The 25,428-nt window shown below is 40.6% G+C and overlaps 1 protein-coding gene across 1 annotated transcript; it reads right to left on the bottom strand.

Moving 5' to 3' along the window:
* Positions 1–23,106: 23,106 nt before the first annotated feature.
* On the bottom strand, positions 23,107–24,045 carry LOC129514998 (olfactory receptor 4L1-like). Its single transcript, XM_055333697.1, has one exon. The coding sequence runs from the start codon at positions 24,043–24,045 to the stop codon at positions 23,107–23,109; it is 939 nt and encodes a 312-aa protein (XP_055189672.1).
* Between the last annotated feature and the right edge of the window lie 1,383 nt (positions 24,046–25,428).

Genomic DNA, 25,428 nt, shown 5'->3' with positions numbered 1-25,428 from the left:
GTAGAAGAAAGGAAATAGTAGATTACCACAGAAATAAATGCTAGAGAAACTAAAAGAAAAATATAGAAGAATCAATGAAACCAGAAGAATGAATCATTCACCAATGAAACCAGCTGGGTGCTTGAAAAGGTTATTTTTTTTAAATATTAAAAAAAGAATAAATTACTATCCAGACTCATTAAAAAAAGAAAGAAAAAGAGAGACACAGAGAGAGAAAGGATTCAAATAAACAAAGTCACCAATGAAAGAGAAAAGAGAGATAACAGCTAATACCACATAAGTATAAACAGCTGTAAGAGAATATTGTGAAAATGTACACATCAACAAATTAGACAACTTATAAAAATTGGATAAGTTCCTACAAACATATACCTACCAAAACTGAATCAGGAAGAAATAGAACATGTGAAAAAGCTACCAGCAAGGAGATGAATCAGTGATCTAAAAGCTCCCAACAAACAGAAGTACAGGACCAGATGGCTTTACAATGAATTCTACCAACTATCTAAAGAAGAGTTAATACTCATTCTAATCAAACTACCCCAAAAATCATACGAAAGAAAACTTCCAAATGTATCCTATGAGGCAAATATCAGCCTAGTACTAAAACTAGATAATGACACCACAGAAAAGGAGAACTACAGGCCAACATTTCCGATGAACATGGATAAAAAAGTCCTAAATAAAATGGTACCAAACAAAAGTCAACAATACATTAAAATATTTACCATAATTAACTGGGATTTCTTCACAGAATACAATGGTAGTTCAATATTCACAAGCAGAACTGATATAATAACATAATACATCCCAGCAATAGAAGAAAGCAAAAGCTTATGATAATCTCAATGGATGTAGAAAAATAATTTGACAAACTAGAACATCCATTCATGATAACAAACAAACAAACAAACAAACAAAAAACTCAGCAAAGGAATATGTTAAAAACCTACAGCAAATATCATACTCCATAGGGAAGAACTGAGAGCTTTCCCCCTAATGTCAGGAACAAGACAGTGATGTCCCCTATCACCACTTTTATTGAGCATAGTACTGGAAGTACTAGCCACAGCAATCAGACAGCAGAAAGAAAATTAATCTGAACTGGCAATGAAACAGTAAAACATTCACTATTGCTAGACAACATGATGCTCTACATAGAAAACCTGAAAGACTAAAAAAAAAAAAAAACTCTGCTAGAACTGAAATGTGAATTCAGTAAAGTTGCAAGATGCAAAATCAATGTACAGAAATCTGTTGTATTTCTTTCTCTTAAAAATAGATTTAAATATTTATTCATGACAGACACAGAGAGAGAGGCAGAGACACAGGCAGAGGGAGAAGCAGGCTGCATGCAGGGAACCCGATGTGGAACACAATGTCTGGACTCCAGGACCATGCCCTGGGCCTAAGGCAGGCGCTAAACTGCTGAGCCACCCAGGCGTCCCTATCAACACAATGAATAATAAAAATCATATGATTATCTCAATAGATGCAGAACAATTATTTGACAAAATTCAACATCCATTGAGGAAAGTCTGACTCTTGTGACAATGTGGATAAAATTTGAGGGTGTTATGCTAAGTGAAGTGCAAAAAAGACAAATTATGTATGATATAACTTGGTAAAATATATATGTGCAATCTAAAAAAGCTACACTTATAGATAAAGGGAATGGATTTGTACCAGAGGAGAGAGGTGGGACATGGCCAACATAGGTGAAGGTTTCCAAGAGGCATACACTTAGTTATAACATTAATATTTTTGTGATGAACATGCAAGGTGGTGATTATTGTTAGCAATACTGTATTGTATATTTAAAACTTACTAAGAGAATGGATCTTAAAATTCCTCAAAGAATACTTGTAACTAGGTGAGCTTATGCATGTTAAATAAACATTATAGGGGCAGCCCCGGTAGCTCAGCGATTTAGCGCCGCCTTCAGCCCAGGGCCTAATCCTGGAGACCTGGGATCGAGTCCCATGTCGGGCTCCCTGCATGGAGCCTGCTGCCTGCTTCTCCCTCTGCCTGTGTCTCTGACACTCTCTCTCTCGTCTCTCTCTCTCTCTGTCTCTCTCTCTGCATCTCTTATGAATAAACAAATAAAATCTTCAAAAAGAAATAAAAATAAACTGATGGTTTATATTTGAAATATAAAAAATGGAATGCTAAAACAACTTTGGATTCTTAAAATAACTATACTTTTTATTTTCTTTGTATTGGAGTTCGATTTGCCAACAGTGCTCATCCCATCAAGGTTCCCTCAGTGCCCATCACCCAGTAGCCCCATCCCCCCACCCACCTCCCTTTCCACAACCCCTTGTTCCTTTCCCAGAGTTAGGAGTCTCTCATGTCCTGTCATCCTCTCTGATATTTCCCACTCATTTTCTCTCCTTTCCCCTTTTTCCCTATTCAGGGTCTTTTCTGATTCCACACGAATCTTAAAAATATTCGTACCAACTCTCTGAACAAAGGATGATTTACAAGATTTTAAAAAATAATAATAAGGTTCTTGTTTTTCTCTTGGTGATATGATGAATCACATTGATTGTTTTACGAGTGTTGAACCAGTCTTGCGTCCCGGGGATAAATCCTACTTGGTCATGGTGAATAATCTTCTTAATGTACTGTTGTATCCTATTGGCTAGTATCTTGTTGAGAATTTTTCCATTCATGTTCATCAGGGATACAGGTCTATAATTCTCCTTTTTGGTGGGGTCTTGTCTGGTTTTGGAATTAAGGTGATGCTGGCCTCATAGAAGGAGTTTCGAAGTATTCCATCTCTTTCTATCTTTCCAAACAGCTTTAGTAGAATAGGTATGGTTTCTTCTTTAAACGTTTGATAGAATACCTCAGGGAAGCCATCTGGCCCTGGACTTTTGTGTCTTGGCGGGAAACACTGGGAGCCTTTCCCCTAAGATCAGGAACAAGACAGGGATGTCCACTCTCACCACTACTATCCAACATAGTACTAGAAATCCTAGCCTCAGCAATCAGACAACAAAAAGACATTAAAGGCATTCAAATCGGCAAAGAAGAAGTCAAACCCTCCCTCTTCGCCCATGACATGATACTCTACATAGAAAACCCAAAAGACTCCACCCCAAGATTGCTAGAACTCATACAGCAATTTGGCAGCATGGCAGGATACAAAATCAATGCCCAGAAGTCAGTGGCATTTCTACACACTAAGAATGAGACTGAAGAAAGAGAAATTAAGGAGCTAATCCCATTTACAATTGCACCCAAAAGCATAAGATACCTAGGAATAAACCTAACCAAAGAGGTAAAGGATCTATACCCTAAAAACTACAGAACACTTCTGAAAGCAATTGAGGAAGACACAAAGAGATAGAAAAATATTCCATGCTCATGGATTGGCAGAATTAATATTGTGAAAATGTCAATGTTACCCAGGGCAATTTACACGTTTAATGCAATCCCTATCAAAATACCACGGACTTTCTTCAGAGAGTTAGAACAAATTATGTTAAGATTTGTGTGGAATCAGAAAAGACCCGAATAGCCAGGGGAATTTTAAAAAAGAAAACCATATCTGGGGGCATCACAATGCCAGATTTCAGGTTGTACTACAAAGCTGTGGTCATCAAGACAGTGTGGTCCTGGCACAAAAACAGACACATAGATCAATGGAACAGAATAGAGAATCCAGAAGTGGACCCTCAACTTTATGGTCAACTAATATTTGATAATGGTGGGCTGTTTTTTAAGAACACTGCATTCTCAGAGTTAACTATATCACATTTCCATGCGTTCCACAACTATGGTGGATAAAGTTTCTACTTCCCTTTTTTTGAGAGTCTGGTAAAACGCTGCTTTCAAGGATCACTTCTTTCACAGAGCATAAAACAGTGCATTTCAGTTGTTCCTTCACACATACTTTGGAGGAAAATTCTCCATCTCAACATGAATAGTGTTGAAAAAGCCGAATTCAAGCATAACTCTTTTGTGTCATTAATAAAAATGCATTACATTTGAACCTCCACCAGCACTATGGACATCAATTCTATATCCCTTGCAGGAGAAGGAATGGGGAAGCTGCTTTCTTTTTTTAAATTTTTTTTAATTTTTATTTATTTATGATAGTCACACAGGGAGAGAGAGAGAGAGGCAGAGACACAAGCAGAGGGAGAAGCAGGCTCCATGCACCAGGAGCCTGATGTGGGATTCGATCCCGGGTCTCCAGGATCGGGCCCTGGGCCAAAGGCAGGCGCCAAACCGCTGCGCCACCAGGGATCCCAGGAAGCTGCTTTCAATGAGTGCTTGCTTCTCTAAAATGTGTACATCCCTTTTCCAAAGTTTCTAAATGACTACTTTGAGATAACCTTCACTCCCTCGCGTGAGAGCTTAGCAGAAGGCTGTATTCAGGATACGACAGATTACTTGCAAAGGGAGAATGCATTGCTGTGCCACCACCACCCCATTTGTGGATGTAGGTTATGAGTCATCGGAGAATAAGATCCAAACAGCATCAGGGAACACGTGTATCTCTGAGTGAGGTCGGCACTGGTCTATTGGGTTTCCACATATTCAATTGAAATGTGTTCTCATTCCCTTCCACGAGAGCTACGGAGATGCTTCATTCAAGGAACTACTTTTTCCTGATGATAAGAAAAGCCCAGATCCATTCTGCTTTCAGACCTACTGTGACATTACCTTCTCACAACAGCCAAGAACAGAGTCTAGTTGTGAGGCAACATGCAGGATGTCATTATGACTCAGGGCGAGGTAGACTTTCTTAGATAGTGCCTCCATAAGCACTTTGCAGGGAGGTTTCAACTCCCTTTTGTGAGAGGCAGGATGGAAATTGCTTTCCCAGAACGCTTCCACTCAGAGTTAAGTAAAGAGCTTTTCCGTTGTGCCTCCACACCTACTGCTGACGTGGGTACTTTTCCCTTCAGTGACACTGATTTGCCAGCAATACTTAAGGAAGACTTATTTGTCAGAGACAAGGAGAGTACAGTTGCAATCTGCCTTCAATCCTACTGTGGTCATGGGTCCTAAACCCTTGTTTACATGAGGTAAAAACAGTACATCTGTTGTGAATGCACAAACAGCTAAGCTGGTTAATAGCTCACTTCCGTCAGACATGACTTGTCGCACACCTCCATGTAACGCATCTTACACCGAGTTCAATTGAACTCGGTGTAAGATGCATCTGGGTACAGATGCAATGAAACATCTTCTTTATCCATTCATCTTTCGATGGACACTGAGGCTTCTTCCACAGTTTGGCAATGGTGCACACGGCTCCTATAAACATCGGGCTGCAGGTGTCCCAGCATTCCACGGCATCTGTATCTTTGGGGTAAATCCCCAGCAGTGCAATTGCTGGGTCGTAGGGCAGGTCTATTTTTAACTCTTTGAGGAACCTCCACCCAGTTTTCCAGAGTGGCTGCACCAGTTCACATTCCCACCAAGAGTGCAAGAGGGTTCCCTTTTCTCCGCATCCTCTCCAACATTTGTGGTTTCCTGCCTTGTTAATTTTCCCCATTCTCACTGGTGTGAGGTGGGATCTCATTGTGGTTTTGATTTGTATTTCCCTGATGGCAAGTGATGCAGAGCATTTTCTCATAAGCCTGTTGGCCATGCCTATGTTTTCCTCTGTGAGATTTCTCTTCATGTCATTTGCCCATTTCACGATTGGATTGTTTGTTTCTTTGCTGTTGAGTTTAATAAGATCTTTATAGATCTTGGAAACTAGCCCTTTATCTGATACATCATTTGCAAATATCTTCTCCCATTCTGTAGGTTGTCTTTGAGTTTTGTTGACTGTATCCTTTGCTGTGCAAAAGCTTCTTATCTTGATGAAGTCCCAATAGTTCATTTTTGCTTTTCTTTCTTTTGCTTTCGTGGATGGATCTTGCAAGAAGTTACTGTGGCCGAGTTCAAAAAGGGTATTGCCTGTGTTCTCCTCTACGATTTTGATGGAATCTTGTCTCACATTTAGATCTTTCATCCATTTTGAGTTTATCTTTGTGTATGGTGCAAGGGAGTGGTCTAGTTTCATTCTTCTGCATGTGGCTGCCCAATTTCCCCAGCACCATTGATTGAAGAGACTGTCCTTTTCCAGTGGATAGTCTTTCCTCCTTTATCGAATATTAGAGACCATAAAGTTCAGGGTCCACTTCTGGTTCTCTATTCTGTTCCAATGATCTGTGTGTCTGTTTTTGTGCCAGGACCACACTGTCTTGATGACCACAGCTTTGTAGTACAACCTGAAATATGGCATTGTGATGCCCCCAGCGATGGTTTTCTTTTTTAAAATTCCCCTGGCTATTCGGGGTCTTTTCTGATTCCACACAAATCTTAAAATAATTTGTTCCAACTCTCGGAGGAAAGTCCATGGTATTTTGATAGGGATTGCATAAAATGTGTAATTGCCCTGGGTAACATTGACATTTTCACAATATTAATTTTTCCAATCCAGGAGCATGGAATATTTTTTCCATCTCTTTGTGTCTTCCTCAATTGCTTTCAGAAGTGTTCTGTAGTTTTTAGGGTATAGATCCTTTACCTCTTTGGTTAGGTTTATTCCTAGGTATCTTATGCTTTTGGGTGCAATTGTAAATGGGACTGACTCCTTAATTTCTCTTTCTTCAGTCTCATTGTTAGTGTCTAGAAATGCCACTGACTTCTGGGCATTGATTTTGTATCTTGCCACGCTACCAAATTGCTGTATGAGTTCTAGCAATCTTGGGGTGGAGTCATTTGGGTTTTCTATGTGGAGTATATTGTCATCGGCGAAGAGGGAGGGTTTGACTTCTTCTTTGCCAATTTGAATGCCTTTAATGTCTTTTTGTTGTCTGATTGCTGAGGCTTGGACTTCCAGTACTATGTTGAATAGCAGTGGTGAGAGTGGACATCCCTGTCTTATTCCTGATCTTAGGGGAAAGGCTCCCCGTGCTTCCCCATTGAGAATGATATTTGCTGTGGGCTTTTCGTAGATGGCTTTTAAGATGTCGAGGAAAGTTCCCTCTATCCCTACACTCCGAAGAGTTTTGATCAGGAATGGATGCTGTATTTTGTCAAATGCTTTCTCTGCATCTCTTGAGAGGATCTTATGGGTATTGTTTTTTCTCTTGCTGATATGATGAATCCCATTGATTGTTTTACAAGCTTCAACCAGCCTTGCATCCCGGGGATAAATTCTACTTGGTCATGGTGAATAATCTTCTTAATGTATTGTTGTATCCTATTGGCTAGTATATTGTTGAGAATTTTTGCATTCATGTTCATCAGGGATATTGGTCTATAATTCTCCTTTTTGGTGGGGTCTTTGTCCGGTTTTGGAATTAAGGTGATGCTGGCCTCATAGAATGAGTTTAGAAGTATTCCATCTCTTTCTATCTTTCAGAAAACCTTTAGTAGAATAGGTATTTCTTCTTTAAACGTTTGATAGAATTCCCCAGGGCAGCCATTTGGCCCTGGATGTTTGTGTCTTGGGAGGTTTTTTAATTATTATTATTTATTTATGATAGTCACAGAGAGAGAAAGAGAGGCAGAGACATAGGCAGAGGGAGAAGCAGACTCCATGCACCGGGAACTCAATGTGGGATTCGATCCCGGGTCTTCAGGATCACGCCCTGGGCCAAAGGCAGGCGCCAAACTGCTGCGCCACCCAGGGATCCCCCCTTGGGAGGTTTTTGATGATTGCTTCAGTTTCCTCCCTGGTTATTGGTCTGTTCAGGTTTTCAATTTTTCCCAGTTCCAGTTTTGGTAGTTTGTGGTTTTCCAGAAATGCGTCGATTTCTTTTAGATTGCCTAATGTATTGGCCTATAGCTGCTCATAATATTTTTTTAAATCATTTCTATTTCCTTGGTGTTGGTAGTGATCTCTCCTTTCTCATTCATGATTTTACTAATTGGAGTCTTTCTTCTTTTTAATAAGGCTGGCTAATGGTTTATCTATCTTATTAATTCTTTCAAAAAACCAACTCCTGGTTTTGTTGATCTGTTCTACAGTTCTTCTGGTCTCGATTTCGTTGAGTTCTGCTCGAATCTTTATTAACTCTCTTCTTCTGCTGGGTGTAGGATCTATTTGCTGTTTTTTCTCTAGCTGCTTTAGGTGTAAGGTTGGCTTTTGTATTTGAGTTCTTTCCAGTTTTTGGATGGATGCTTGTATTGCGATATATTTCCCCCTCAAGACTGCTTTTGCTGCATCCCAAAGATTTTGAATGGTTGTATCTTCATTCTGATTCCTGTAGCATTCCAGCTGTTCTCACTTTAAATCTCATGCTGAATTCATAGGTTTTCAAGATGATTTGAAAGTTATCCAGGTAATTTGGTTGGGACAGGTGACTGGGGACCCTATTCTTCTGCCATTTTGCCCCGCCTCTTCTTTTTATTTTTAGATGGATGTTTGATCCTAGGGGAAAGCAATTATTTTATCATTTCTAGGCCCTGAGGCGTCAATTCAAAATTCAGAAATTCTAACTCAAAATCAGCCTGCAAGTTCTTTTAATTTTTTTTTTAATTTTTATTTATTTATGATAGTCACAGAGAGAGAGAGAGAGGCAGAGACACAGGCAGAGGGAGAAGCAGGCTCCATGCACCGGGAGCCCGACGTGGGATTCGATCCCGGGTCTCCAGGATCGCGCCCTGGGCCAAAGGCAGGCACCAAACCGCTGCGCCACCGAGGGATCCCCAGCCTGCAAGTTCTTAAAACAAAAGCCCCATAACTATTGAGGATAGAAATAGATCACCTGGGGGAGGGGCAAGATGGCGGAAGAGCAGGGTCCCCAAATCACCTGTCCCCACCAAATTACCTAGATAACCTTCAAACCATCCTGAAAATCTACGAATTCGGCCTGAGATGTAAAGAGAGACCAGCTGGAATGCTACAGTGAGAAAAGTCCGCGCTTCTATCAAGGTAGGAAGACGGGGAAAAAGAAATAAAGAAACAAAAGGCCTCCGAGGGGGAGGGGCCCCGCGAGGAGCCGGGCTGAGGCCGGGGCGAGTGTCCCCAGGACAGGAGAGACCCGTCCCGGAGGAGCAGGAGCTGCACCAACCTTCCCGGGCGGAAAGGGGCTCGCAGGGAGTTAGAGCAGGACCCAGGAGGGCGGGGATGCCCTCGGGCTCCCGGGGACACTAACAGACACCTGCGCCCCGGGAGAGTGCGCCGAGCTCCCTAAGGGCTGCAGCGCGCACGGCGGGGCCCGGAGCAGCTCGGAGGGGCTCGGGCGGCGGCTCCGCGGAGGGGGCTGCGGGGCGGGAGCGCGAATCCAACAGCGCAGGCACCGGAGCACAGGGCGCTGGGACAGAGCCCAGGATCCGGCCTCCCCCGGGACAGGCAGAGGCCGGGAGGGCCCAGGACAGCGAGGACGCTCCTGCCCCGGGCTGAGCAGATCAGCGGCCCCGCCCCGGAGCCTCCAGGCCCTGCGGACGGAGAGCCGAGAGCCCCGAGCCCCGTAGTTCCTGCGGAGGCTGAATCCAGGCTTCCAGAGTTGCCATAGCAACTGCGGCTGTTCCTCCTGGGGCCCCACGGGGTAAACAACCCCCGCTGAGCCGGGCAGCAGGCAGGGGCAGAGCAGCTCCCCCAAGTGCTAACACCTGAAATTCAGCGCAGCAGGCCCCTCCCCCAGAAGACCAGCTGGACGGACCAGTTCCAGGGGAAGTCAAGGGACTTAAAGTCTACAGAAATACTCCCCCGTGTTTTTTTTTTCTTTTCTTTTTTCTTTTCTTTTTGATTTCTGATTGCTTCCCCCACCCCCTTTTTTTTCACCTTTCTTTCTTTTTCTTTCCCTTTTTCTTCTCTTCTTTCCTTTTTCTTTTATTTTTCTTTTTTCTTTTTCTCTTTTCTTTCCTTCTCTCTATTTCTCTCCTTTTCCCAATACAACTTGTTTTTGGCCACTCCGCACTGAGCAAAATGACTAGAAGGAAAACCTCACCTCAAAAGAAAGAATCAGAAACAGCCCTCTCTCCCACAGAGCTACAAAATCTGGATTACAATTCAATGTCAGAAAGCCAATTCAGAAGCACTATTATACAGCTACTGGTGGCTCTAGAAAAAAGCATTAAGGACTCACGAGACTTCATGACTGCAGAATTTAGATCCAATCAGGCAGAAATTAAAAATCAACTGAATGAGATGCAATCCAAACTAGAAGTCCTAACGACGAGGGTTAACGAGGTGGAAGAACGAGTGAGTGACATAGAAGACAAGTTAATGGCAAAGAGGGAAACTGAGGAAAAAAGAGACAAACAATTAAAGGACCATGAAGACAGATTAAGGCAAATAAATGACAGTCTAAGGAAGAAAAACCTACGTTTCATTGGGGTTCCCGAGGGCGCCGAAAGGGACAGAGGGCCAGAATATGTATTTGAACAAATCCTAGCTGAATACTAGCTTAATTTTAGAACATGAATTAAATTTGAGACAAAGCCACAGAAATTCAAAAGAGAAATTTAAAATAAAATTTTATTTTTTTAATTTTTAAAAGTATTTAATTTATTCATGAGAGACACAGAGAAACAGAGTGTCAGAGACACAGACAGAGGGAGAAGTAGGCTCTGGGCGACGAGCCCGATACGGAACTCAATCCTGGAACCCCAGAATCACGTGGTGGGCTGAAGGCAGGTGCTAAACCACTAAGCCACCCAGGGACCCCCAAAATAAAATGTTAAAAAATCCAACAAATAACTAGAAAGATATCTGTTAAGCCCAGCCAACCTAGAATTCTTTTCTCCCAGGCCTACTTTTACTTTGGAAGATATAATTAGACATTTAGTATAAGAACTTAGACCTGACTAGAGACTCCACAGAGGAGCAAAAAGAAGAGTTTTCTGGTAAAGAAACAAAGCAAGATATTGCTCTATAATAATATTGCTTTGACAATGTGCCAAAACACTTTCTATTATTGCCAGTACTTTTGAAAGGATACCATCCCAAATACTACTTGAAACCACCTGTTTTGTTTTTCTTTTTTTTTTTTTACAAAACTGTTTTTAAGGGGGATCCCTGGGTGGCTCAGTGGTTCAGCACCTGCCTTTGGCCCAGGACGTGATCCTGGAGTCCCAGGATCGAGTCCCACCTCGGGCTCCCCGCATGGAGCCTGCTTCTCCCTCTGCCTGTGTCTCTGCCTCTTTCTCTCTCTTCTCTCTCTCTCTCTCTCTGTCTATCATGAATAAATTTTTAAAAACTGATTTTATGGAGGAAGGGCCAAGATGTCGGAAGATTAGGATCCCCAAGTCACCTGTCCCCACCAACTTACATAGATAACTTTCAAATCATCCTGAAAACCTATGAATTCAGCATGAGATTTAAAGAGAGAACAGCTGGAATGCTACAGTGAGAGGAGTTTGCACTTCTATCAAGGTAGGAAGGCGGAAAAAAAAAATAAAAAAGCACCGAGTGGGGGCGCCCCCCCCCCCCCCCCGCAAGGAGCCGGGCTAAGGCAGGGTGGCAAGTGCTTCCAGGACAGGAAAGTCCAGTACCAGAGAAGCAGAAACTTTACCAATCTTCCCGACAGAAAGGTGTTCACAGGGAACTGGGGCAGGATCCCAGGAGGGGCAGTGGAGCGCCCAGGTTCCCATGGTCCCTGGGGGAGAGTGCGCCACACACCAGGGGCCCCAGGAGAAGCCCAGGCGGTGGCTCAGGCGGCAGATCCTGCAGCAGCTCCTCCCGGAAGGGGCTGCACGGCCCTGAGAGCAGTTCAGGCGGCTCTGTGCTGAGGGCCTGCATGGCCCAAGGGGCAGCGCAGGCAGCAACGCAGGCGGCAGCTCCATGTGGAAGGGGCTGTGCGGCCCTGAGAGCAGTTCAGGCGGCAGCTCCGCCCATTGGGGGCTGCATCCCCGGGAGCGTGATTCCAGCAGCGCAGGCCCCAGAGCCCAAGGCACTGGGGGAAACAGCCCAGGATCCAGCGCACCTCTTGGGACAGGCGGAGGCCGGGAGGGCCCAGGACAGTGAGGATGCTCCTGCGGAAAGGTGCCCCCGAGCTGTGCAGATCAGCGCCCCACTGCGGGAGCATTCAGGCCCCTGCAGGCTGGGAGACTGCGGTAGTTACTGCTGGAGCGGACTCCAGGCTGGAGAGAAATATTAAGGGAGACCCTGTAAAAGAAAGAGGAAGTCCAAGGAAACAATCCACAAAAACAGGGACTGAATAGGTATGACGACACTAAATCCAAATCTTTCAATAGTAACTCTGAACGTGAATGGCCTTAATGACCCCTTCAAAAGGCGCAGGATGTCAGACTGGATAAAAAAGCAAGACCCATTTATTTTCTGTCTACAAGAGACTCATTTAGACATAAGAACACCTACGTACAGAAAATGAAAGGTTGGAGAACCATGTGCCGTTCAAATGGCCCTCAAAAGAAAGCAGCGGTGCCATCCTTATATCAGATAATTTAAAGTTTATCCCAAAGACTGTAGTAAGAGATGAAGAGAGACACTATATCATACTTAAAGGATCTATCAAACACGAGGACCTAACAATCATGAATATTATGCCCCTAATGTGGGAGCTGCCAAGTATATCAATCAATTAATAACTGAAGTTAAGACATGCTTAGATAATATTACATTTATACTGGGAGACTTCAACACGGCTCTCTGAAAATGAAAGATCTTCAAAGCACAACATCTCTAAAGAAACAAGAGCATTAAATGATACACTGGACCAGGTGATTTCAAAGATATTTACAGAACATTATATCCAAATGCAGCTGAATACACATTCTTCTCAAGTGCACATGGAACTTTCTCCAGAATAGACCACATACTGGGTCACAAATCAGGTCTTAACCCATACCAAAAATTGAGATTGTCCCCTGCATATTTTCAGACCATAATGCTTTGAAACTAAAACTAACTCACAAGAAGAAGTTTGGAAGAAGTTCAAACACGTGGAGGCTAAGGACCATCCAGCTAAAAGGTAAAAGGGTCAAGCAGGAAATTAGACAAGAATTAAAAGGTTCATGGAAACTAATGAGAATGTGGATACAACCGTCCAAAATCTTTGGGATACGGCAAGAGCAGTCCTAAGAGGGAAATACATCTCAATACAAGCATCGATCAAAAAAAATTGAAAGAACTCAAATAGAAAAGCTAACCTTGGACCTAAAGGAGCTGGAGAAAAAACAGCAAATAGATCCTACACCCAGGAGAAGAGAGTTAATAAAGATCAGAACAGAACTCAATGAAATAGAGACCAGAAGAACTGTGAAACAAATCGACAAAACCAGGAGTTGGTTCTTTGAAAGAATTAATAAGATAGATAGGATTAATAAGATAGATTAAAAAGCCACCTTTATTAAAAACAAAAGAGGAAAGACTCAATAAAATCATGGATGGAAAAGGAGAGATCACCACCAATACAAGGAAATAAAAACGATTTTGAAAGCTTATTATGAGTAGCTGTATGCCAATAAATTAGGCAATCTAGAAGAAATCGTGGCATTTCTGGCAAACCACAAACTACCAAAACTGGAACTGAAAGAAATAGAAAACTTGAACAGGCCAATAACCAGGGAGGACATTGAAGTAGTCATCAAAAGCCTCCCAAGACACAAAAGTCCAGGGCAGATGGCTTCCCAGGGGAATTCTGTCAAACGTTTAAAGAAGAAACCATACCTGTTCTACTAAAGCTGTTCGGAAAGATAGAAAGAGGTGGAATACTTCTAAACTCCTTCTATGAGGCCAGTATCACCTTAATTCCAAAACCAAAGACCCCACCAAAAACTAGAATTATAGACCAATTACCCTGATGAACACAGATGTAAAAATCCTCAACAAGGGATCCCTGGGTGGCTCAGCGGTTAGTGCCTGCCTTTGGCCCAGGGTGTGATCCTGGAGTCCTGGGATCAAGTCCCACACTGGGCTTCCTGCATGGAGCCTGCTTCTTCCTCTGCCTGTGTCTCTGCCTCTCTGTCTCTCTGTCTCTCTCTCTCTCTCTCATGAATAAATAAATAAATAATTTAAATATCCTCAGCAAAATGCTAGCCAATAGGATCCAACGGTATATCAAAAGGATTATTCACCATGACCAAGTGGGATTTATCCCTGGGATGCAAGGTTTGTTCAACACTCACAAAACACTCAAGGTGATAGATCATATCAACAAGAGAAAAGACAATAAGTATATGATCCTCCCAATAGATGCAGAGAAAGCGTTTGACAAAATACAGCATCCATTCCTGATCAAAACTCTTCAAAGTATAGGGATAGAGCTAAATTCCTCATCATCTTAAAAGCCATCTACCGAAACCCACACCAAATATCATTCTCAATGGGGAAACACTGAGAGTCTTTCTCTTCAGATCAAGAACATGACAGGGATGTACACTCTCACCAATTCTATTCAATATATTAGTAGAAGGCCTAACCTCAGCAATCAGACAACAAAAATAAATAAAAGGCAAGCAAATTGGCAAACGAACAAGGAAGGGGTAGTGGGAAGGGAGGTGGGCGGGGTTTTGGGGTGTTAGGTGACCGGCACTTTTGAAATGGCAGGTATGGCAGATAAATGATCCAGTCCTTTGGAATTTAAGTGGAGAAAAATTCCTGGGAATAGTGTAGTTTACTTATTGCTAAGCTGTATTGATGCCTTGGAATAAGAAACAAAAAACCATAGCAAGCAATTATAGGTTAAGTGTAGGGCCCCAAGGAACACTTTTGTAGTTTACAAAGATGTCCTTATCTCATGTGGTAGAAGTATCATAGCCAGGAGTAGACTGAAGATCTCAGAGAGTTACACAGCTCCAGTAAAATATAAACAGGCAAGGCATGTGTGTTATGGTAAAGTGCCAGATAGAAAAAATCTAGGACTGTAAAATTTGGGATGGGTACATCCGGATAAATGTCACTGAATACTTTACTCTGCAAACTCCCTCATTTTAGTAAGATCTAGAAATTTCTCCTACTCACGGAAGCTTCAGAGCCTTTTCTCCTGTCAGGTAGTAGATGAGTCTTTGAACCTGGCCTAAGTTCCTCTCCAAAGAGATAACTAAGCCCAGAATGATCCTTGGGACACTGGGCCAGATAAAAGAGCCTGAAGGGAAACAATTTCAAGAATGAGATTTCATATATCAGCAGAAGCCAGGGGACTATTATTGAAAGTGAGTATTGAAGTCTCCTTTACATATTGTTCTCTAATCTCCGTGAGCATCTTTATGATACTTATTTTAATTCTCTGTCAGGTAAATCATATAAGTTCATTTTATTAGGGTCAGTTTCTGAAGATTTATCTTATTCCTTTGTTTGGAACATTTGGCCTGGTTCTCCGTTTTCTTCAATCCTCCGTGTTGGCATTTATACATTAGAGATTGCAGGCACCTGTCTTAGTCTTCACAGAAGTATAGGAAGATGTCATCACCTATAGACTGACTAAGGATTCTAGAGCAGGGGAGGGGGTCTCTGCAATTTTTTCTCTACCCAGAAAGGAGGCAGCTTCTTGGCAGTGGTTTCTGTTTTCTTGCTTTGTGCTGAGCTTGGGGTATGATGTAGGGGAAGCTCTGGCATCTTTCACACCAAGGTGTATCTCCATTCTCTCCCAGGTGGTTAAGCTATGTGAGGACCATCAGAGCTTCAGTATTGGTGAGAAAGAAGCTAGATAATTCTTTGGGAAGCTCCAGAGAAGTTAGGATGTTCAATGCATGGACCAACTCTTATTATCCCCAGAGAGAAGCTGAGAACTGTTTTTTTTTTTTTTAATGTATCCACTCTGTGCTGAGCATTGAGGAAGCTCAGTGGTATCTGCTAGCCCAAGCTATTTTCTGTTCTCCCTCAGGCAGCTAGAAGGTGCCAGACATGTCAGCACTCCAAGACTGATAAGAGAATTTAGTTGTCAAGAACACCCCTCTGAAAAGGTAGGATACTGGACATGTGGACCAACTCCTTTCCTCCCCTTGGTGAAACTGGGAGCTAGGGAGTCTCATCCTGTTCATGTGACACCATGACAGGGGAAATGTCTCTGTTGAGAGGGTGTCCTGAATCCCCTTAAATGCTTTGGTGAGCCTTGTTTTGCATTCTCTTGGGGGTGCAGGAGACTTACAATTAGTTGTTTATTTTTCTCAAAAGGAATGTTTTCATGAATTATGGATGAGTTGGTGCATTGGTGGGGATAAGGATGGATTTCCTACTCTGCCATGCTGCTGATGTGTGCCACCTAGCATTAAGTATTGATGCGTGCTGCCATGTGGTTGAGCCCTGAAAACATTATGCTAAAGGAGAGAGCCAGTCAAGAAAGACCACATCCTTGTTCCCCTCCCCCTACTTCTGGTGGATCACAAATCTTAGTGCCTCTAAAGATTTGCTTATTGTGGACATTTTATAAAAATTGACTCATGCAATATATGGTTTTCTGTACCTCCTTTCTTGTACATTGCCTAATTTTTCAAGATTTATGCATGTTATAGCATGTGTCCGTACTTGATTCCTTTTTATTGCCAAATTACATTCTATTATATCGATAGACCCTTTTTTTATTCATTAATCATTCATTTATTTTTTTTGCTTTTGTGAATAAAGCTGTTGTAACCATATTCAGTCTTTTATGTGGACATATGTTTCCATTTCTACGTATTTGGAGTGAAGTTGCTAGGTCACCTAGTAACTGTATGTTTAACATTTTGAGGAACTGCTAAAATTCTCTCCAAAATGATTGTATTTTAGATTCTACGAGCTATGTATTAGGGTTCCAAGTGCTCTGTATTCTCATCTGTCTTCTGGTTATAGGCATGCTAATGGATAAGAAGTGGTATTTTACTGTGATTTTATTTGTATAGCCTCGTGACTAATGATATTGAGCATCTTTTCATGTGCTTATTGCTCATTTCTATATCTTCTTTGGAGACTTTTTTTACTGAGATCCTTTGCCTATTTTTAATTGAGTAATTTGTCTTTTAATTATAGAATTTCTATATCTTCAAAAAGATTTCTTTATGTACTCTGGACCCATGTCCCCTATCATATCAGACTTAGAAATACTTTTTCTCCCATTTCATGCATTGTCTTTTCACTTTCTCCTGACTGTCCCTTTTTTTAAAATAAAAAATTTATTTTTTATTGGTGTTCAATTTGCCGACATACAGAATAACACCCAGTGCTCATCCCGTCAAGTGCCCCCCTCAGTTCCCACCACCCAGTCACCCCCACCCCCCACCCTCCTCCCCTTCCACTACCCATAGTTCGTTTCCCAGAGTTAGGAGTTTCCTGACTCCTAATTGCTGGGATTTTTTTGTTTGTTGTTTCTCTTGGGGTTTTTTGATCATGAGTTTTTGTTTGTAAAAGCTTTCTATTAGAGTTCAGTGTAGCCTGTTTTCAAGGAACATTTATTTTCAGTGAGAACTGGTATTTACGGGATCCCTGGGTGGCGCAGCGGTTTGGCGCCTGCCTTTGGCCCAGGGCGCGATCCTGGAGACCCTGGATCGAATCCCACATCGGGCTCCCGGTGCATGGAGCCTGCTTCTCCCTCTGCCTGTGTCTCTGCCTCTCTCTCTCTCTCTGTGACTATCATAAAAAAAAAAAAAAACAAAAAACTGGTGTTTACTTTTGCCAAATGCCTGAGCCTACATCTTTAAGTAGCGAGTTAAAGGAAAATACTCACCATATGTGTGGGATCATAGACTATGAAGAGAAGCCCAACCTTGTGAAGGACCCATTTATTTTCATCTACATTCAAATCAAGTTTTGGTACCATTTTTTCCTTGCTGTCTGGTTCTGCTAGCCAGGCTTTCTTCTAATATTGTCTCTCTCTCTTTTCAGAAAACCTATGCAGTGAGCATAGCCTCCAGTCAATCTCAGTGCACAATGCCTAATTGACAGTATTCTCTCAAATTTGTAGAATCTCTAGGCAACAGTATTCTGTGATTATTCTCACAATGAGCAATGGTTCATTGCTGGTTTATCCTCCTGGAATGGAGCTGAAGCTTCATACTAGGCATCAGAAATGATTTGTTTAACTTCTTTTAAAATGTGTAATCGAGGAACGACTGGGTGGCTCAGCGGTTGAGCACCTGCTTTCAGCTCAGGGAGTGATCCTGGGGTCCTGGGATTGAGTCCCACATTGGACTTCTTGCATGGAGCCTGCTTCTCCCTCTGCCTGTCTCTGTCTCTCTCATGAATAAATAAATAATTTTTTAAAAAAATAATAAAGAGTGAAATTGATTTTAAAGTTTATTTTAGATGATTCTAGCAGTTTTATACATTTGGGTAGCAGAGGTGTACTACATTGAGAGGCACTAGGGATCCCTGGGTGGTACAGCTGTTTAGCGCCTGCCTTTGGCCCAGGGCGCGATCCTGGAGCCCAGGCTCAAATCCCACATCAGGCTCCCGGTGCATGGAGCCTGCTTCTCCCTCTGCCTGTGACTCTGCCTCTCTCTCTCTCTGTGTGTGACTATCATAAATAAATAAAAATTTTAAAAAAGCTTTACATTGAGAGGCACGAAAATCATGTAATATTTTATCAATTGGATTATAGTCCCACCTGGCACTGCCATACATATTTTACTTTATAAATGATTATCTTTTATTTACTATACGGTATGTTGTAAGACTGACATTTTATGTTTACTGTATAGAGATAGAGTTGTATCATATAATGTTCAAATCAAATATCCTGAATTTGCTTTATTTTTTCCATTTGCCTAAAATTTTTCATTTCTTCTGTGTTCCTTTTCTTTAACTACAGGCTTTCATCCCTGTAATTGATTTACTAAAACATATGAGCAATTTATTACCTTATGTACTCTAATTTTTAACAGATAATATTTCATAGTAGAAGTGCATCTATTCCTTAGTTGTAGACCAAATTGAATAATATTCTGCTACAATATAATTATTTCATCTTTTATTTCTTCATTCAATAAAAATGTATGAACTGCTGGGTGCCAATATGTATGTTAGATACTGGAGATACATATAATTTACAGCCTAAAGACAAAGCCGATATTAACATATAAATATACAAGGAATTATTGCTAAAATTTATGCAAAGGCTGGAAATCAAAGCATGCTGTAAATGAGTAAAATAAATAAATCTAAACTGGCAATGGACATATAAGAAAGGAGTTCTAAAATGTAATATTGTGAGGTGCCTGTGTGGCTCAGTTAGCCAAACATCTGCCTTTGGCTCAGGTCATAATCTCAGGGTCCTGGATCCAGCCCTTAATTAGGCTATCCGCTGCACAGGGAATGCATAGATAAATAAATAAAATATAATACTGTATGTGGGTTTTATACTCTAAGAGGAGTTAACTGGGTAAAGAAGTTATGGAATATCATTCTAGGTAATGTAAATAGTCTGGAAATAGTCCTAAATTAACATGTCTGATATTTTGGAGAATTTGAAAGTCAGTATTATATACCATTTATGAAAAAAAAGTTAGATTAGAGCAGCATTCCAGAGGCAGGTTGGGTTTTGAAGGCCAGTGAAGGGTATGAACCTGTATCTTGATGTCACAAAATAATTTTAGCCAGAGAAGAAACATTAAGAATTGCATTTTAATCGCATCACTGAATGCTTGTGGAGAATGCATTCAGGAGAGTAAAGAACTTATCCAGAGGTTTAGAATCAATTAGAAAACTGTTGCCAACAGAAAGCAAAAATGTCGCTGTCTTGAATTCAGAGAGGATACTTAAGATTACCATCAATGACTATGGGATGCCCAATTTAGCATGCACTGCCCCTCCTCAACAACAACAAGTAAGATTTAGCTGATAATTATAATAAGGACTACAAGCTTGCCAGAGGAAATTTTAAGTGTAATTTTATGTAGAGGACTTGGAAAGAAGTTAATTCATACAGTACCTAAAATCAAGAAATAGGCTTCTACTTTTATTTATTGAGGTTTGAAAGGGAATCTGTACATAATTCTCTTAGCTTTTAAAATTTTTATTATTGGAGTTCAATTTGCCACCATAGAGTATAACACCCAGTGCTCATCCTGTCAACTGCCCCCCTCAGTGCCCGTCACCCAGTCACCCCATCACCACACCCACCTGCCCTTCTACTACCCCTTGGTCATTTCCCAGAGTTAGAAGTCTCTCATTTTCTGTCACCCTCTCTTATATTTACGAATCATTTTCTCTCCTTTCTCCTTTAATCCCTTTCACTATTTTAAAAATATTCTCTGTATGAATGAAACTATATAATGTGTGTTCTTCTCTGATTGACTTACTTCACTCAGCATAATACCCACCAGTTCCATCCATGTCGAAGCAAATGGTGGGTATTCGTCATTTCTAATGGCTGAGAATATTCCATTGTATATATAGACCACATCTTCTTCATCCATTCATCTTTCAAGGAACACTGAGGCTCCTTTCACAGTTTGGATATTGTGGACATTGCTTCTATAAACATTGGGGTGCAGGTGTCCTGGTCTTTCACTGCATCTGTATCTTTGGGGTAAATCCCCAGCAGTGCAATTGCTGGGTCATAGGGCAGTTCTATTTTTAACTCTTTGAGGAACATCCACACATTTTTCCAGAGTGGCTGTACCAGTTCACATTCCCACCAGCAGTGCAAGAGGGATCCCCTTTCTTCACATCCTCTCCAACATTTGTTGTTTCCTGTCTTGTTAATTTTCCCCATTCTCAATGGTGTGAAGTGATATCTCATTGTGGTTTTGATTTCTAAATCCCTGATGGCAAGGGATGCGGAGCATTTTCTCATGTGCTTATTGGCCACATCTATGTCTTCCTCTGTGAAATTTCTATTAATGTCTTTTGCCCATTTCATGATTGGATTGTTTGTTTCTTTGCTGTTGAGTTTAATAAGTTCTTCATAGATCTTGGATACTAGCCTTTTATCTTACACTTTATTTGCAAATATCTTTTCCCATTCTGTAGGTTGTCTTTAGTTTTATTAACTGTTTCTTTTGCTGTGAACAAGCTTTTTATCTTGATTAAGTCCCAATAGTTCATTTTTGCTTTTGTTTTCCTGGCCTTCATAGATGTATCTTGCAAGAAGTTGCTGTGGCCGAGTTCAAAAAGGGTGCTGCCTGTGTTCTCCTCTAGGATTGTGGTGGATTCTTATCTCACATTTAGATATTTCATCCATTTTGAGTTTATGTTTGTGTATGGTGTAAGAGTATTGTCTGATTTCATTCTTCTTCACATGGCTGCCCAATTTACCCAGCATCATTTATTGAAGAGACTGTCTTTTTTCCAGTGGATATTCTTTCCTCCTTTATCGAATATTAGTTGACCATTAACTGAGGGTCCAATTCTGGGTTCTCTATTCTGTTCCACTGATCCAATGTGTCTGTTTTGGTGTCAGTACCACACTGTCTTGATGATCACAGCTTTGTAGTACAACTTGAAATCGAGCATTGTGATGCCTCCAGCTATGGTTTTCTTCTTCAATATTCCCCTGGCTATTCAGGGTCTTTTCTGATTCCACACAAATCTTAAGATAAATTGTTCCAACTCTCTGAAGAAAGTCCAAGGTATTTTGATAGGGATTGCATTAAACGTGTAAATTGCCCTGGGTAACAATGACATTTTCACAATATTAATTCTTCCAATCCATAAGCATGGAATATTTTTCCATCTCTTTGTGTCTTCCTCAATTGCTTTCAGAAGTGTTCCATAGTTTTTAGGGTATAGATCCTTTCCCTCTTTGGTTAGGTTTATTCCTAGATATCTTATGCTTTTTGGTGCAATTGTAAATGAGATTGACTCTTTGATTTGTATTTCTTCAGTCTCATTGCTAGTGTCTAGAAATGCCACTGATTTCTGGGCATTGATTTTGTATCTTTCCACATTGGCAAATGGCTATACGTGTTCTAGCAATCTTGAGGTGGAGTCTTTTGGATTTTCTATGTACAGTATCATGTCATCTGCGAAGAGGGAGAGTTTGACTACTCCTTTGCCAATTTGAATGCCTTTTATTTCCATTTGTTGTCTGCTGAGGTAGGACTTCTAGTACTATGTTGAATATCAGTGGTGAGAGTGGACATCCCTGTCCTGTTCCTGTTCTTAGGGGGAAAGCTCTCAGTTTTTCCCCATTGAGAATGATATTTGCTGTGGGCTTTTCGTAGATGGCTTTTAAGATGCTGGGGAATTTTCCATCTATCCCTACACTCTGAAGAATTTTGATCAGGAATGAAGGCTGTATTTTGTCGAATGCTTTCTCGCCTCTATTGAGAGGATCATATGAAGGAAATTGAAGCTGTCGTCAAGAACTTCCCAAGACATAAAAGTCCAAGGCCAGATGGCTTCCCAGGGGAATTCTATCAAAGGTTTAAAGAATAAATAATTCTTATTCTACTAAAGCTGTTCTAAAAGAAGGGACAGAATACTTCCAAACTCATTAATGAGGTCAATCTCACCTTAATTCCCAAACCAAAGACACCACCAAAAAGAATTATTGACCAATATATCTGGTGAACACAGATGCAAAATTCTCAACAAGATACTAGTCAATAGGATCCAACAATACATTAAGAAGATTATTTACCATGGACAAACAGGATTTATCCTTGGGATGCAAGGCTGGTTTAACTCTCATAAAACAATCAATGTGATAAATCATATCAACAAGAGAATATTTGCATACTTGTGATATGTCTTGGAGCATTTGTTTTCAAGGCTGCTTTTTTGCTCTATTGAAAGTTTCCTTGCATTTGTTCCTTCCTTCTGGTATCTTACATTCTCTCTATCACCCTATATTGACTCTACTGTCAAATTTAATTATTTATTCGTACTTTGTGTCTCATTGGATCAAGGTATTAGAATCATAATTTCCCATTGTAGTACCCATTATTGCACACGTGATTTGTACTGGTACCTCATTTAAAGACAGTATAAATTTATGAGTGTCATTAACAATCCATATCTATTAAAATCATCTGTATTAGTGTTCACTATATATTTTATATTGATTTGTTTACTAATATATTTTGAATATCTATTGAAAAGGGCTCAATGATTTCAAATGTCTATTTTGCTGTAGGTCACTTATTATCATCATGTTTTTAACAGCAGTAAGTATGAATTAAAATATTTTATTATTTTCTGCACAGGCTTTAGTTCTTCACTGGTCACTCTAACATAAGAGTGAAGCCATGTATTTTATATAATCTATTCAACTTCCGTTAGCACAGTATTTGTAAGGTGTGTTAATTATATAGTGCCCAAATCTAAAACTTCTGTGTAGAAATTACACGTTGGAACCATAATTTTCTCATTGCTCCTTGCATTTTCTGATTTCTCAGTGTGTAAATAACAGGATTCAGTAAGGGTGTGATAATGGTGTAAAATACAGCAAGGACTTTATTGCCTGCAAAACTATTGAATGGCCATGCATAGATAAAGATACAAGGTCCAAAGAACAGGGTGACCACAATGATGTGTGCAGACAGTGTGGACAGAGCCTTGGTGAGTCCTCCAGATGATCTTTGTTGTACAGTGATCAGGATGACAGTGTAGGAGACAAGCAGCAGGATAAAACAGATGAATGAGAGCAGCCCACTGTCAACAATGACAAAGAATTCCATGGTATATGTGTCCATACAAGCAAGCTGAATCACAAGAGGAAGGTCACAGAATATATTGTCTATGACATTGGGGCCACAGAAAGGCAAGTTGACTGTTAAAACCATCTGGCTCATGGTGTGTACAAAACCAATTGTCCATGATAGTATCATAAACCCACTCAGCAGCCTGTGGCTCATGATTGTCCTGTAGTGCAGGGGTTTACATATGGCTACATATCTGTCAAAGGCCATGGCTATCAAAAGAGTCATCTCAGCACCCCCAAACAAGTGCATAAAGAACATCTGAGTCATGCAGCCCCATATGGAGATGGTCTTGTGTTCACTGAGCAAGTCTGTGATCATTTTGGGTGTGGTGACAGTGGAAATACACATATCTAAAAAAGAGAGGTTTCCAAGGAGGAAGTACATGGGAGAACGAAGGGTGGAACTAAATTTCACCGTGACCATAATGAGAATATTCCCCCACACAGTAGCACTGTAGATTAACAAGAATGTTACAAAGAAGAAAATATGAAATTCCCGTTGCCCAGAAAATCCTAGTAAAATAAATTCAGTCACTACAGATCCATTTTTAAGATCCATTTACTTGATGCAGAAAGGCTCTAGAAGTTCTTTTATACAAAGAGAGTAAATAAAAATAAAGACAAAATTAGTACTGATGTTTTCCTATTTCTACTTGATGAATAATAGTGGGACATATAATCTTAAATATATTGACATTGGGCAGCCTGGGTGGCTCAGCAGTTTAGCGTGGACTTCGGACCAGGACCTGATCCTGGAGACCCAGGATTGAGTCCCATGTCAGGCTCCGTGCATGGAGCCTGCTTCTCCCTCCGCCTGTGTCTCTGCCTCTCTCTCTCTCTCTCTCTCTCTCTCTCTCTGTGTGTGTGCATGTGTCCCTCATGAATAAATAAGTAATAAATCGAATATAATAATAAATAGTAAATAATAATAAATAATATATGAAAAATAAATATTGACATTATTGTCTATAATTTGAAATTACTTTATGGCTCACATCACTTTGAAACAATATTCTGATAATTATGTATCAAATAAAAAGCATTTGAGGGCGGTGGAAGTTTTATTTTTTATAGCTTTATTCTATCAAAAGACCCTCTTTTATCAATTGATATCGATTGTTACAATCTGCTCACTTGGAAAAATTAGTTACATTAGTATTTATTTTGCCATTTTTATCACTATTTTCTATCACCTCCTGAGATTATCTTACAATAATATGCAAAGGATATATAATTTTAAAGGTGAGGAAATTGTATTGTCCTGTATCAGTGAAGTAACTTACTAGCATAATATCTGTTGAAGGCCATGGCTTCTAAAATAAATAAAGAAAATGCACACACACACATACACAAAACCTAGGGGCCAATTATACATGAACGAAAGTCTTTTAATTAAAAATAATTTTGCTTTGGGCACCTGGGTGGCTCAGTCACCTAAGGGTCAAACTCTTGGTTTTGGCTCAGGTCATGATCTTAGGGCTATTAGACTGAGCCTTAATTGGGCTCCATGCTAACTGTGTCATTTGCTTGAGATTTTCTCTCCCCTTCTCCTGTTCCTTTCCCCTACTCATGCACTAACTCATTCACATACATACATACATCTCTTAAAATTTTGCTTTTTAGTTTCTGTCATATACTGAGAATTTCATGAAGCATTGAACCATCCTCAGATATCTATATCCTGTATCCTTAATTCCTCGTATTACTACTATTCACACTGAGAAATGGGTATATTTTGTGTAAATGTATGTATGTGGTGGTGAAGAAGTAAATACTGAAATGATTCAACCCTAACATAGAGAATTTGCTTCTGTATAACATATCATTCTAAGTTGTCTTTACTTGGCTTTTTAGACATTGTTCATAGGATCTAGTGATCTAAAATGATCAATAACAATTAAGTCATTACTACTTGATATTCTCTGTTCTAAGCATTTCATAT

The sequence above is a fragment of the Nyctereutes procyonoides genome, unplaced genomic scaffold (genome assembly GCF_905146905.1).
Source record: "Nyctereutes procyonoides isolate TBG_1078 unplaced genomic scaffold, NYPRO_anot_genome, whole genome shotgun sequence".
Classification (NCBI taxonomy): Eukaryota; Metazoa; Chordata; class Mammalia; order Carnivora; family Canidae; genus Nyctereutes; species Nyctereutes procyonoides.
The sequence above is the reverse complement of the archived record's forward strand: the minus strand, read 5'-3'. Positions and strand labels throughout refer to the sequence as shown.

Bases quoted from the DNA above. Each gene is read 5' to 3' on its own strand.
- LOC129514998 (XM_055333697.1), bottom strand. From the start codon at position 24,045: ATGGATCTTAAAAATGGATCTGTAGTGACTGAATTTATTTTACTAGGA.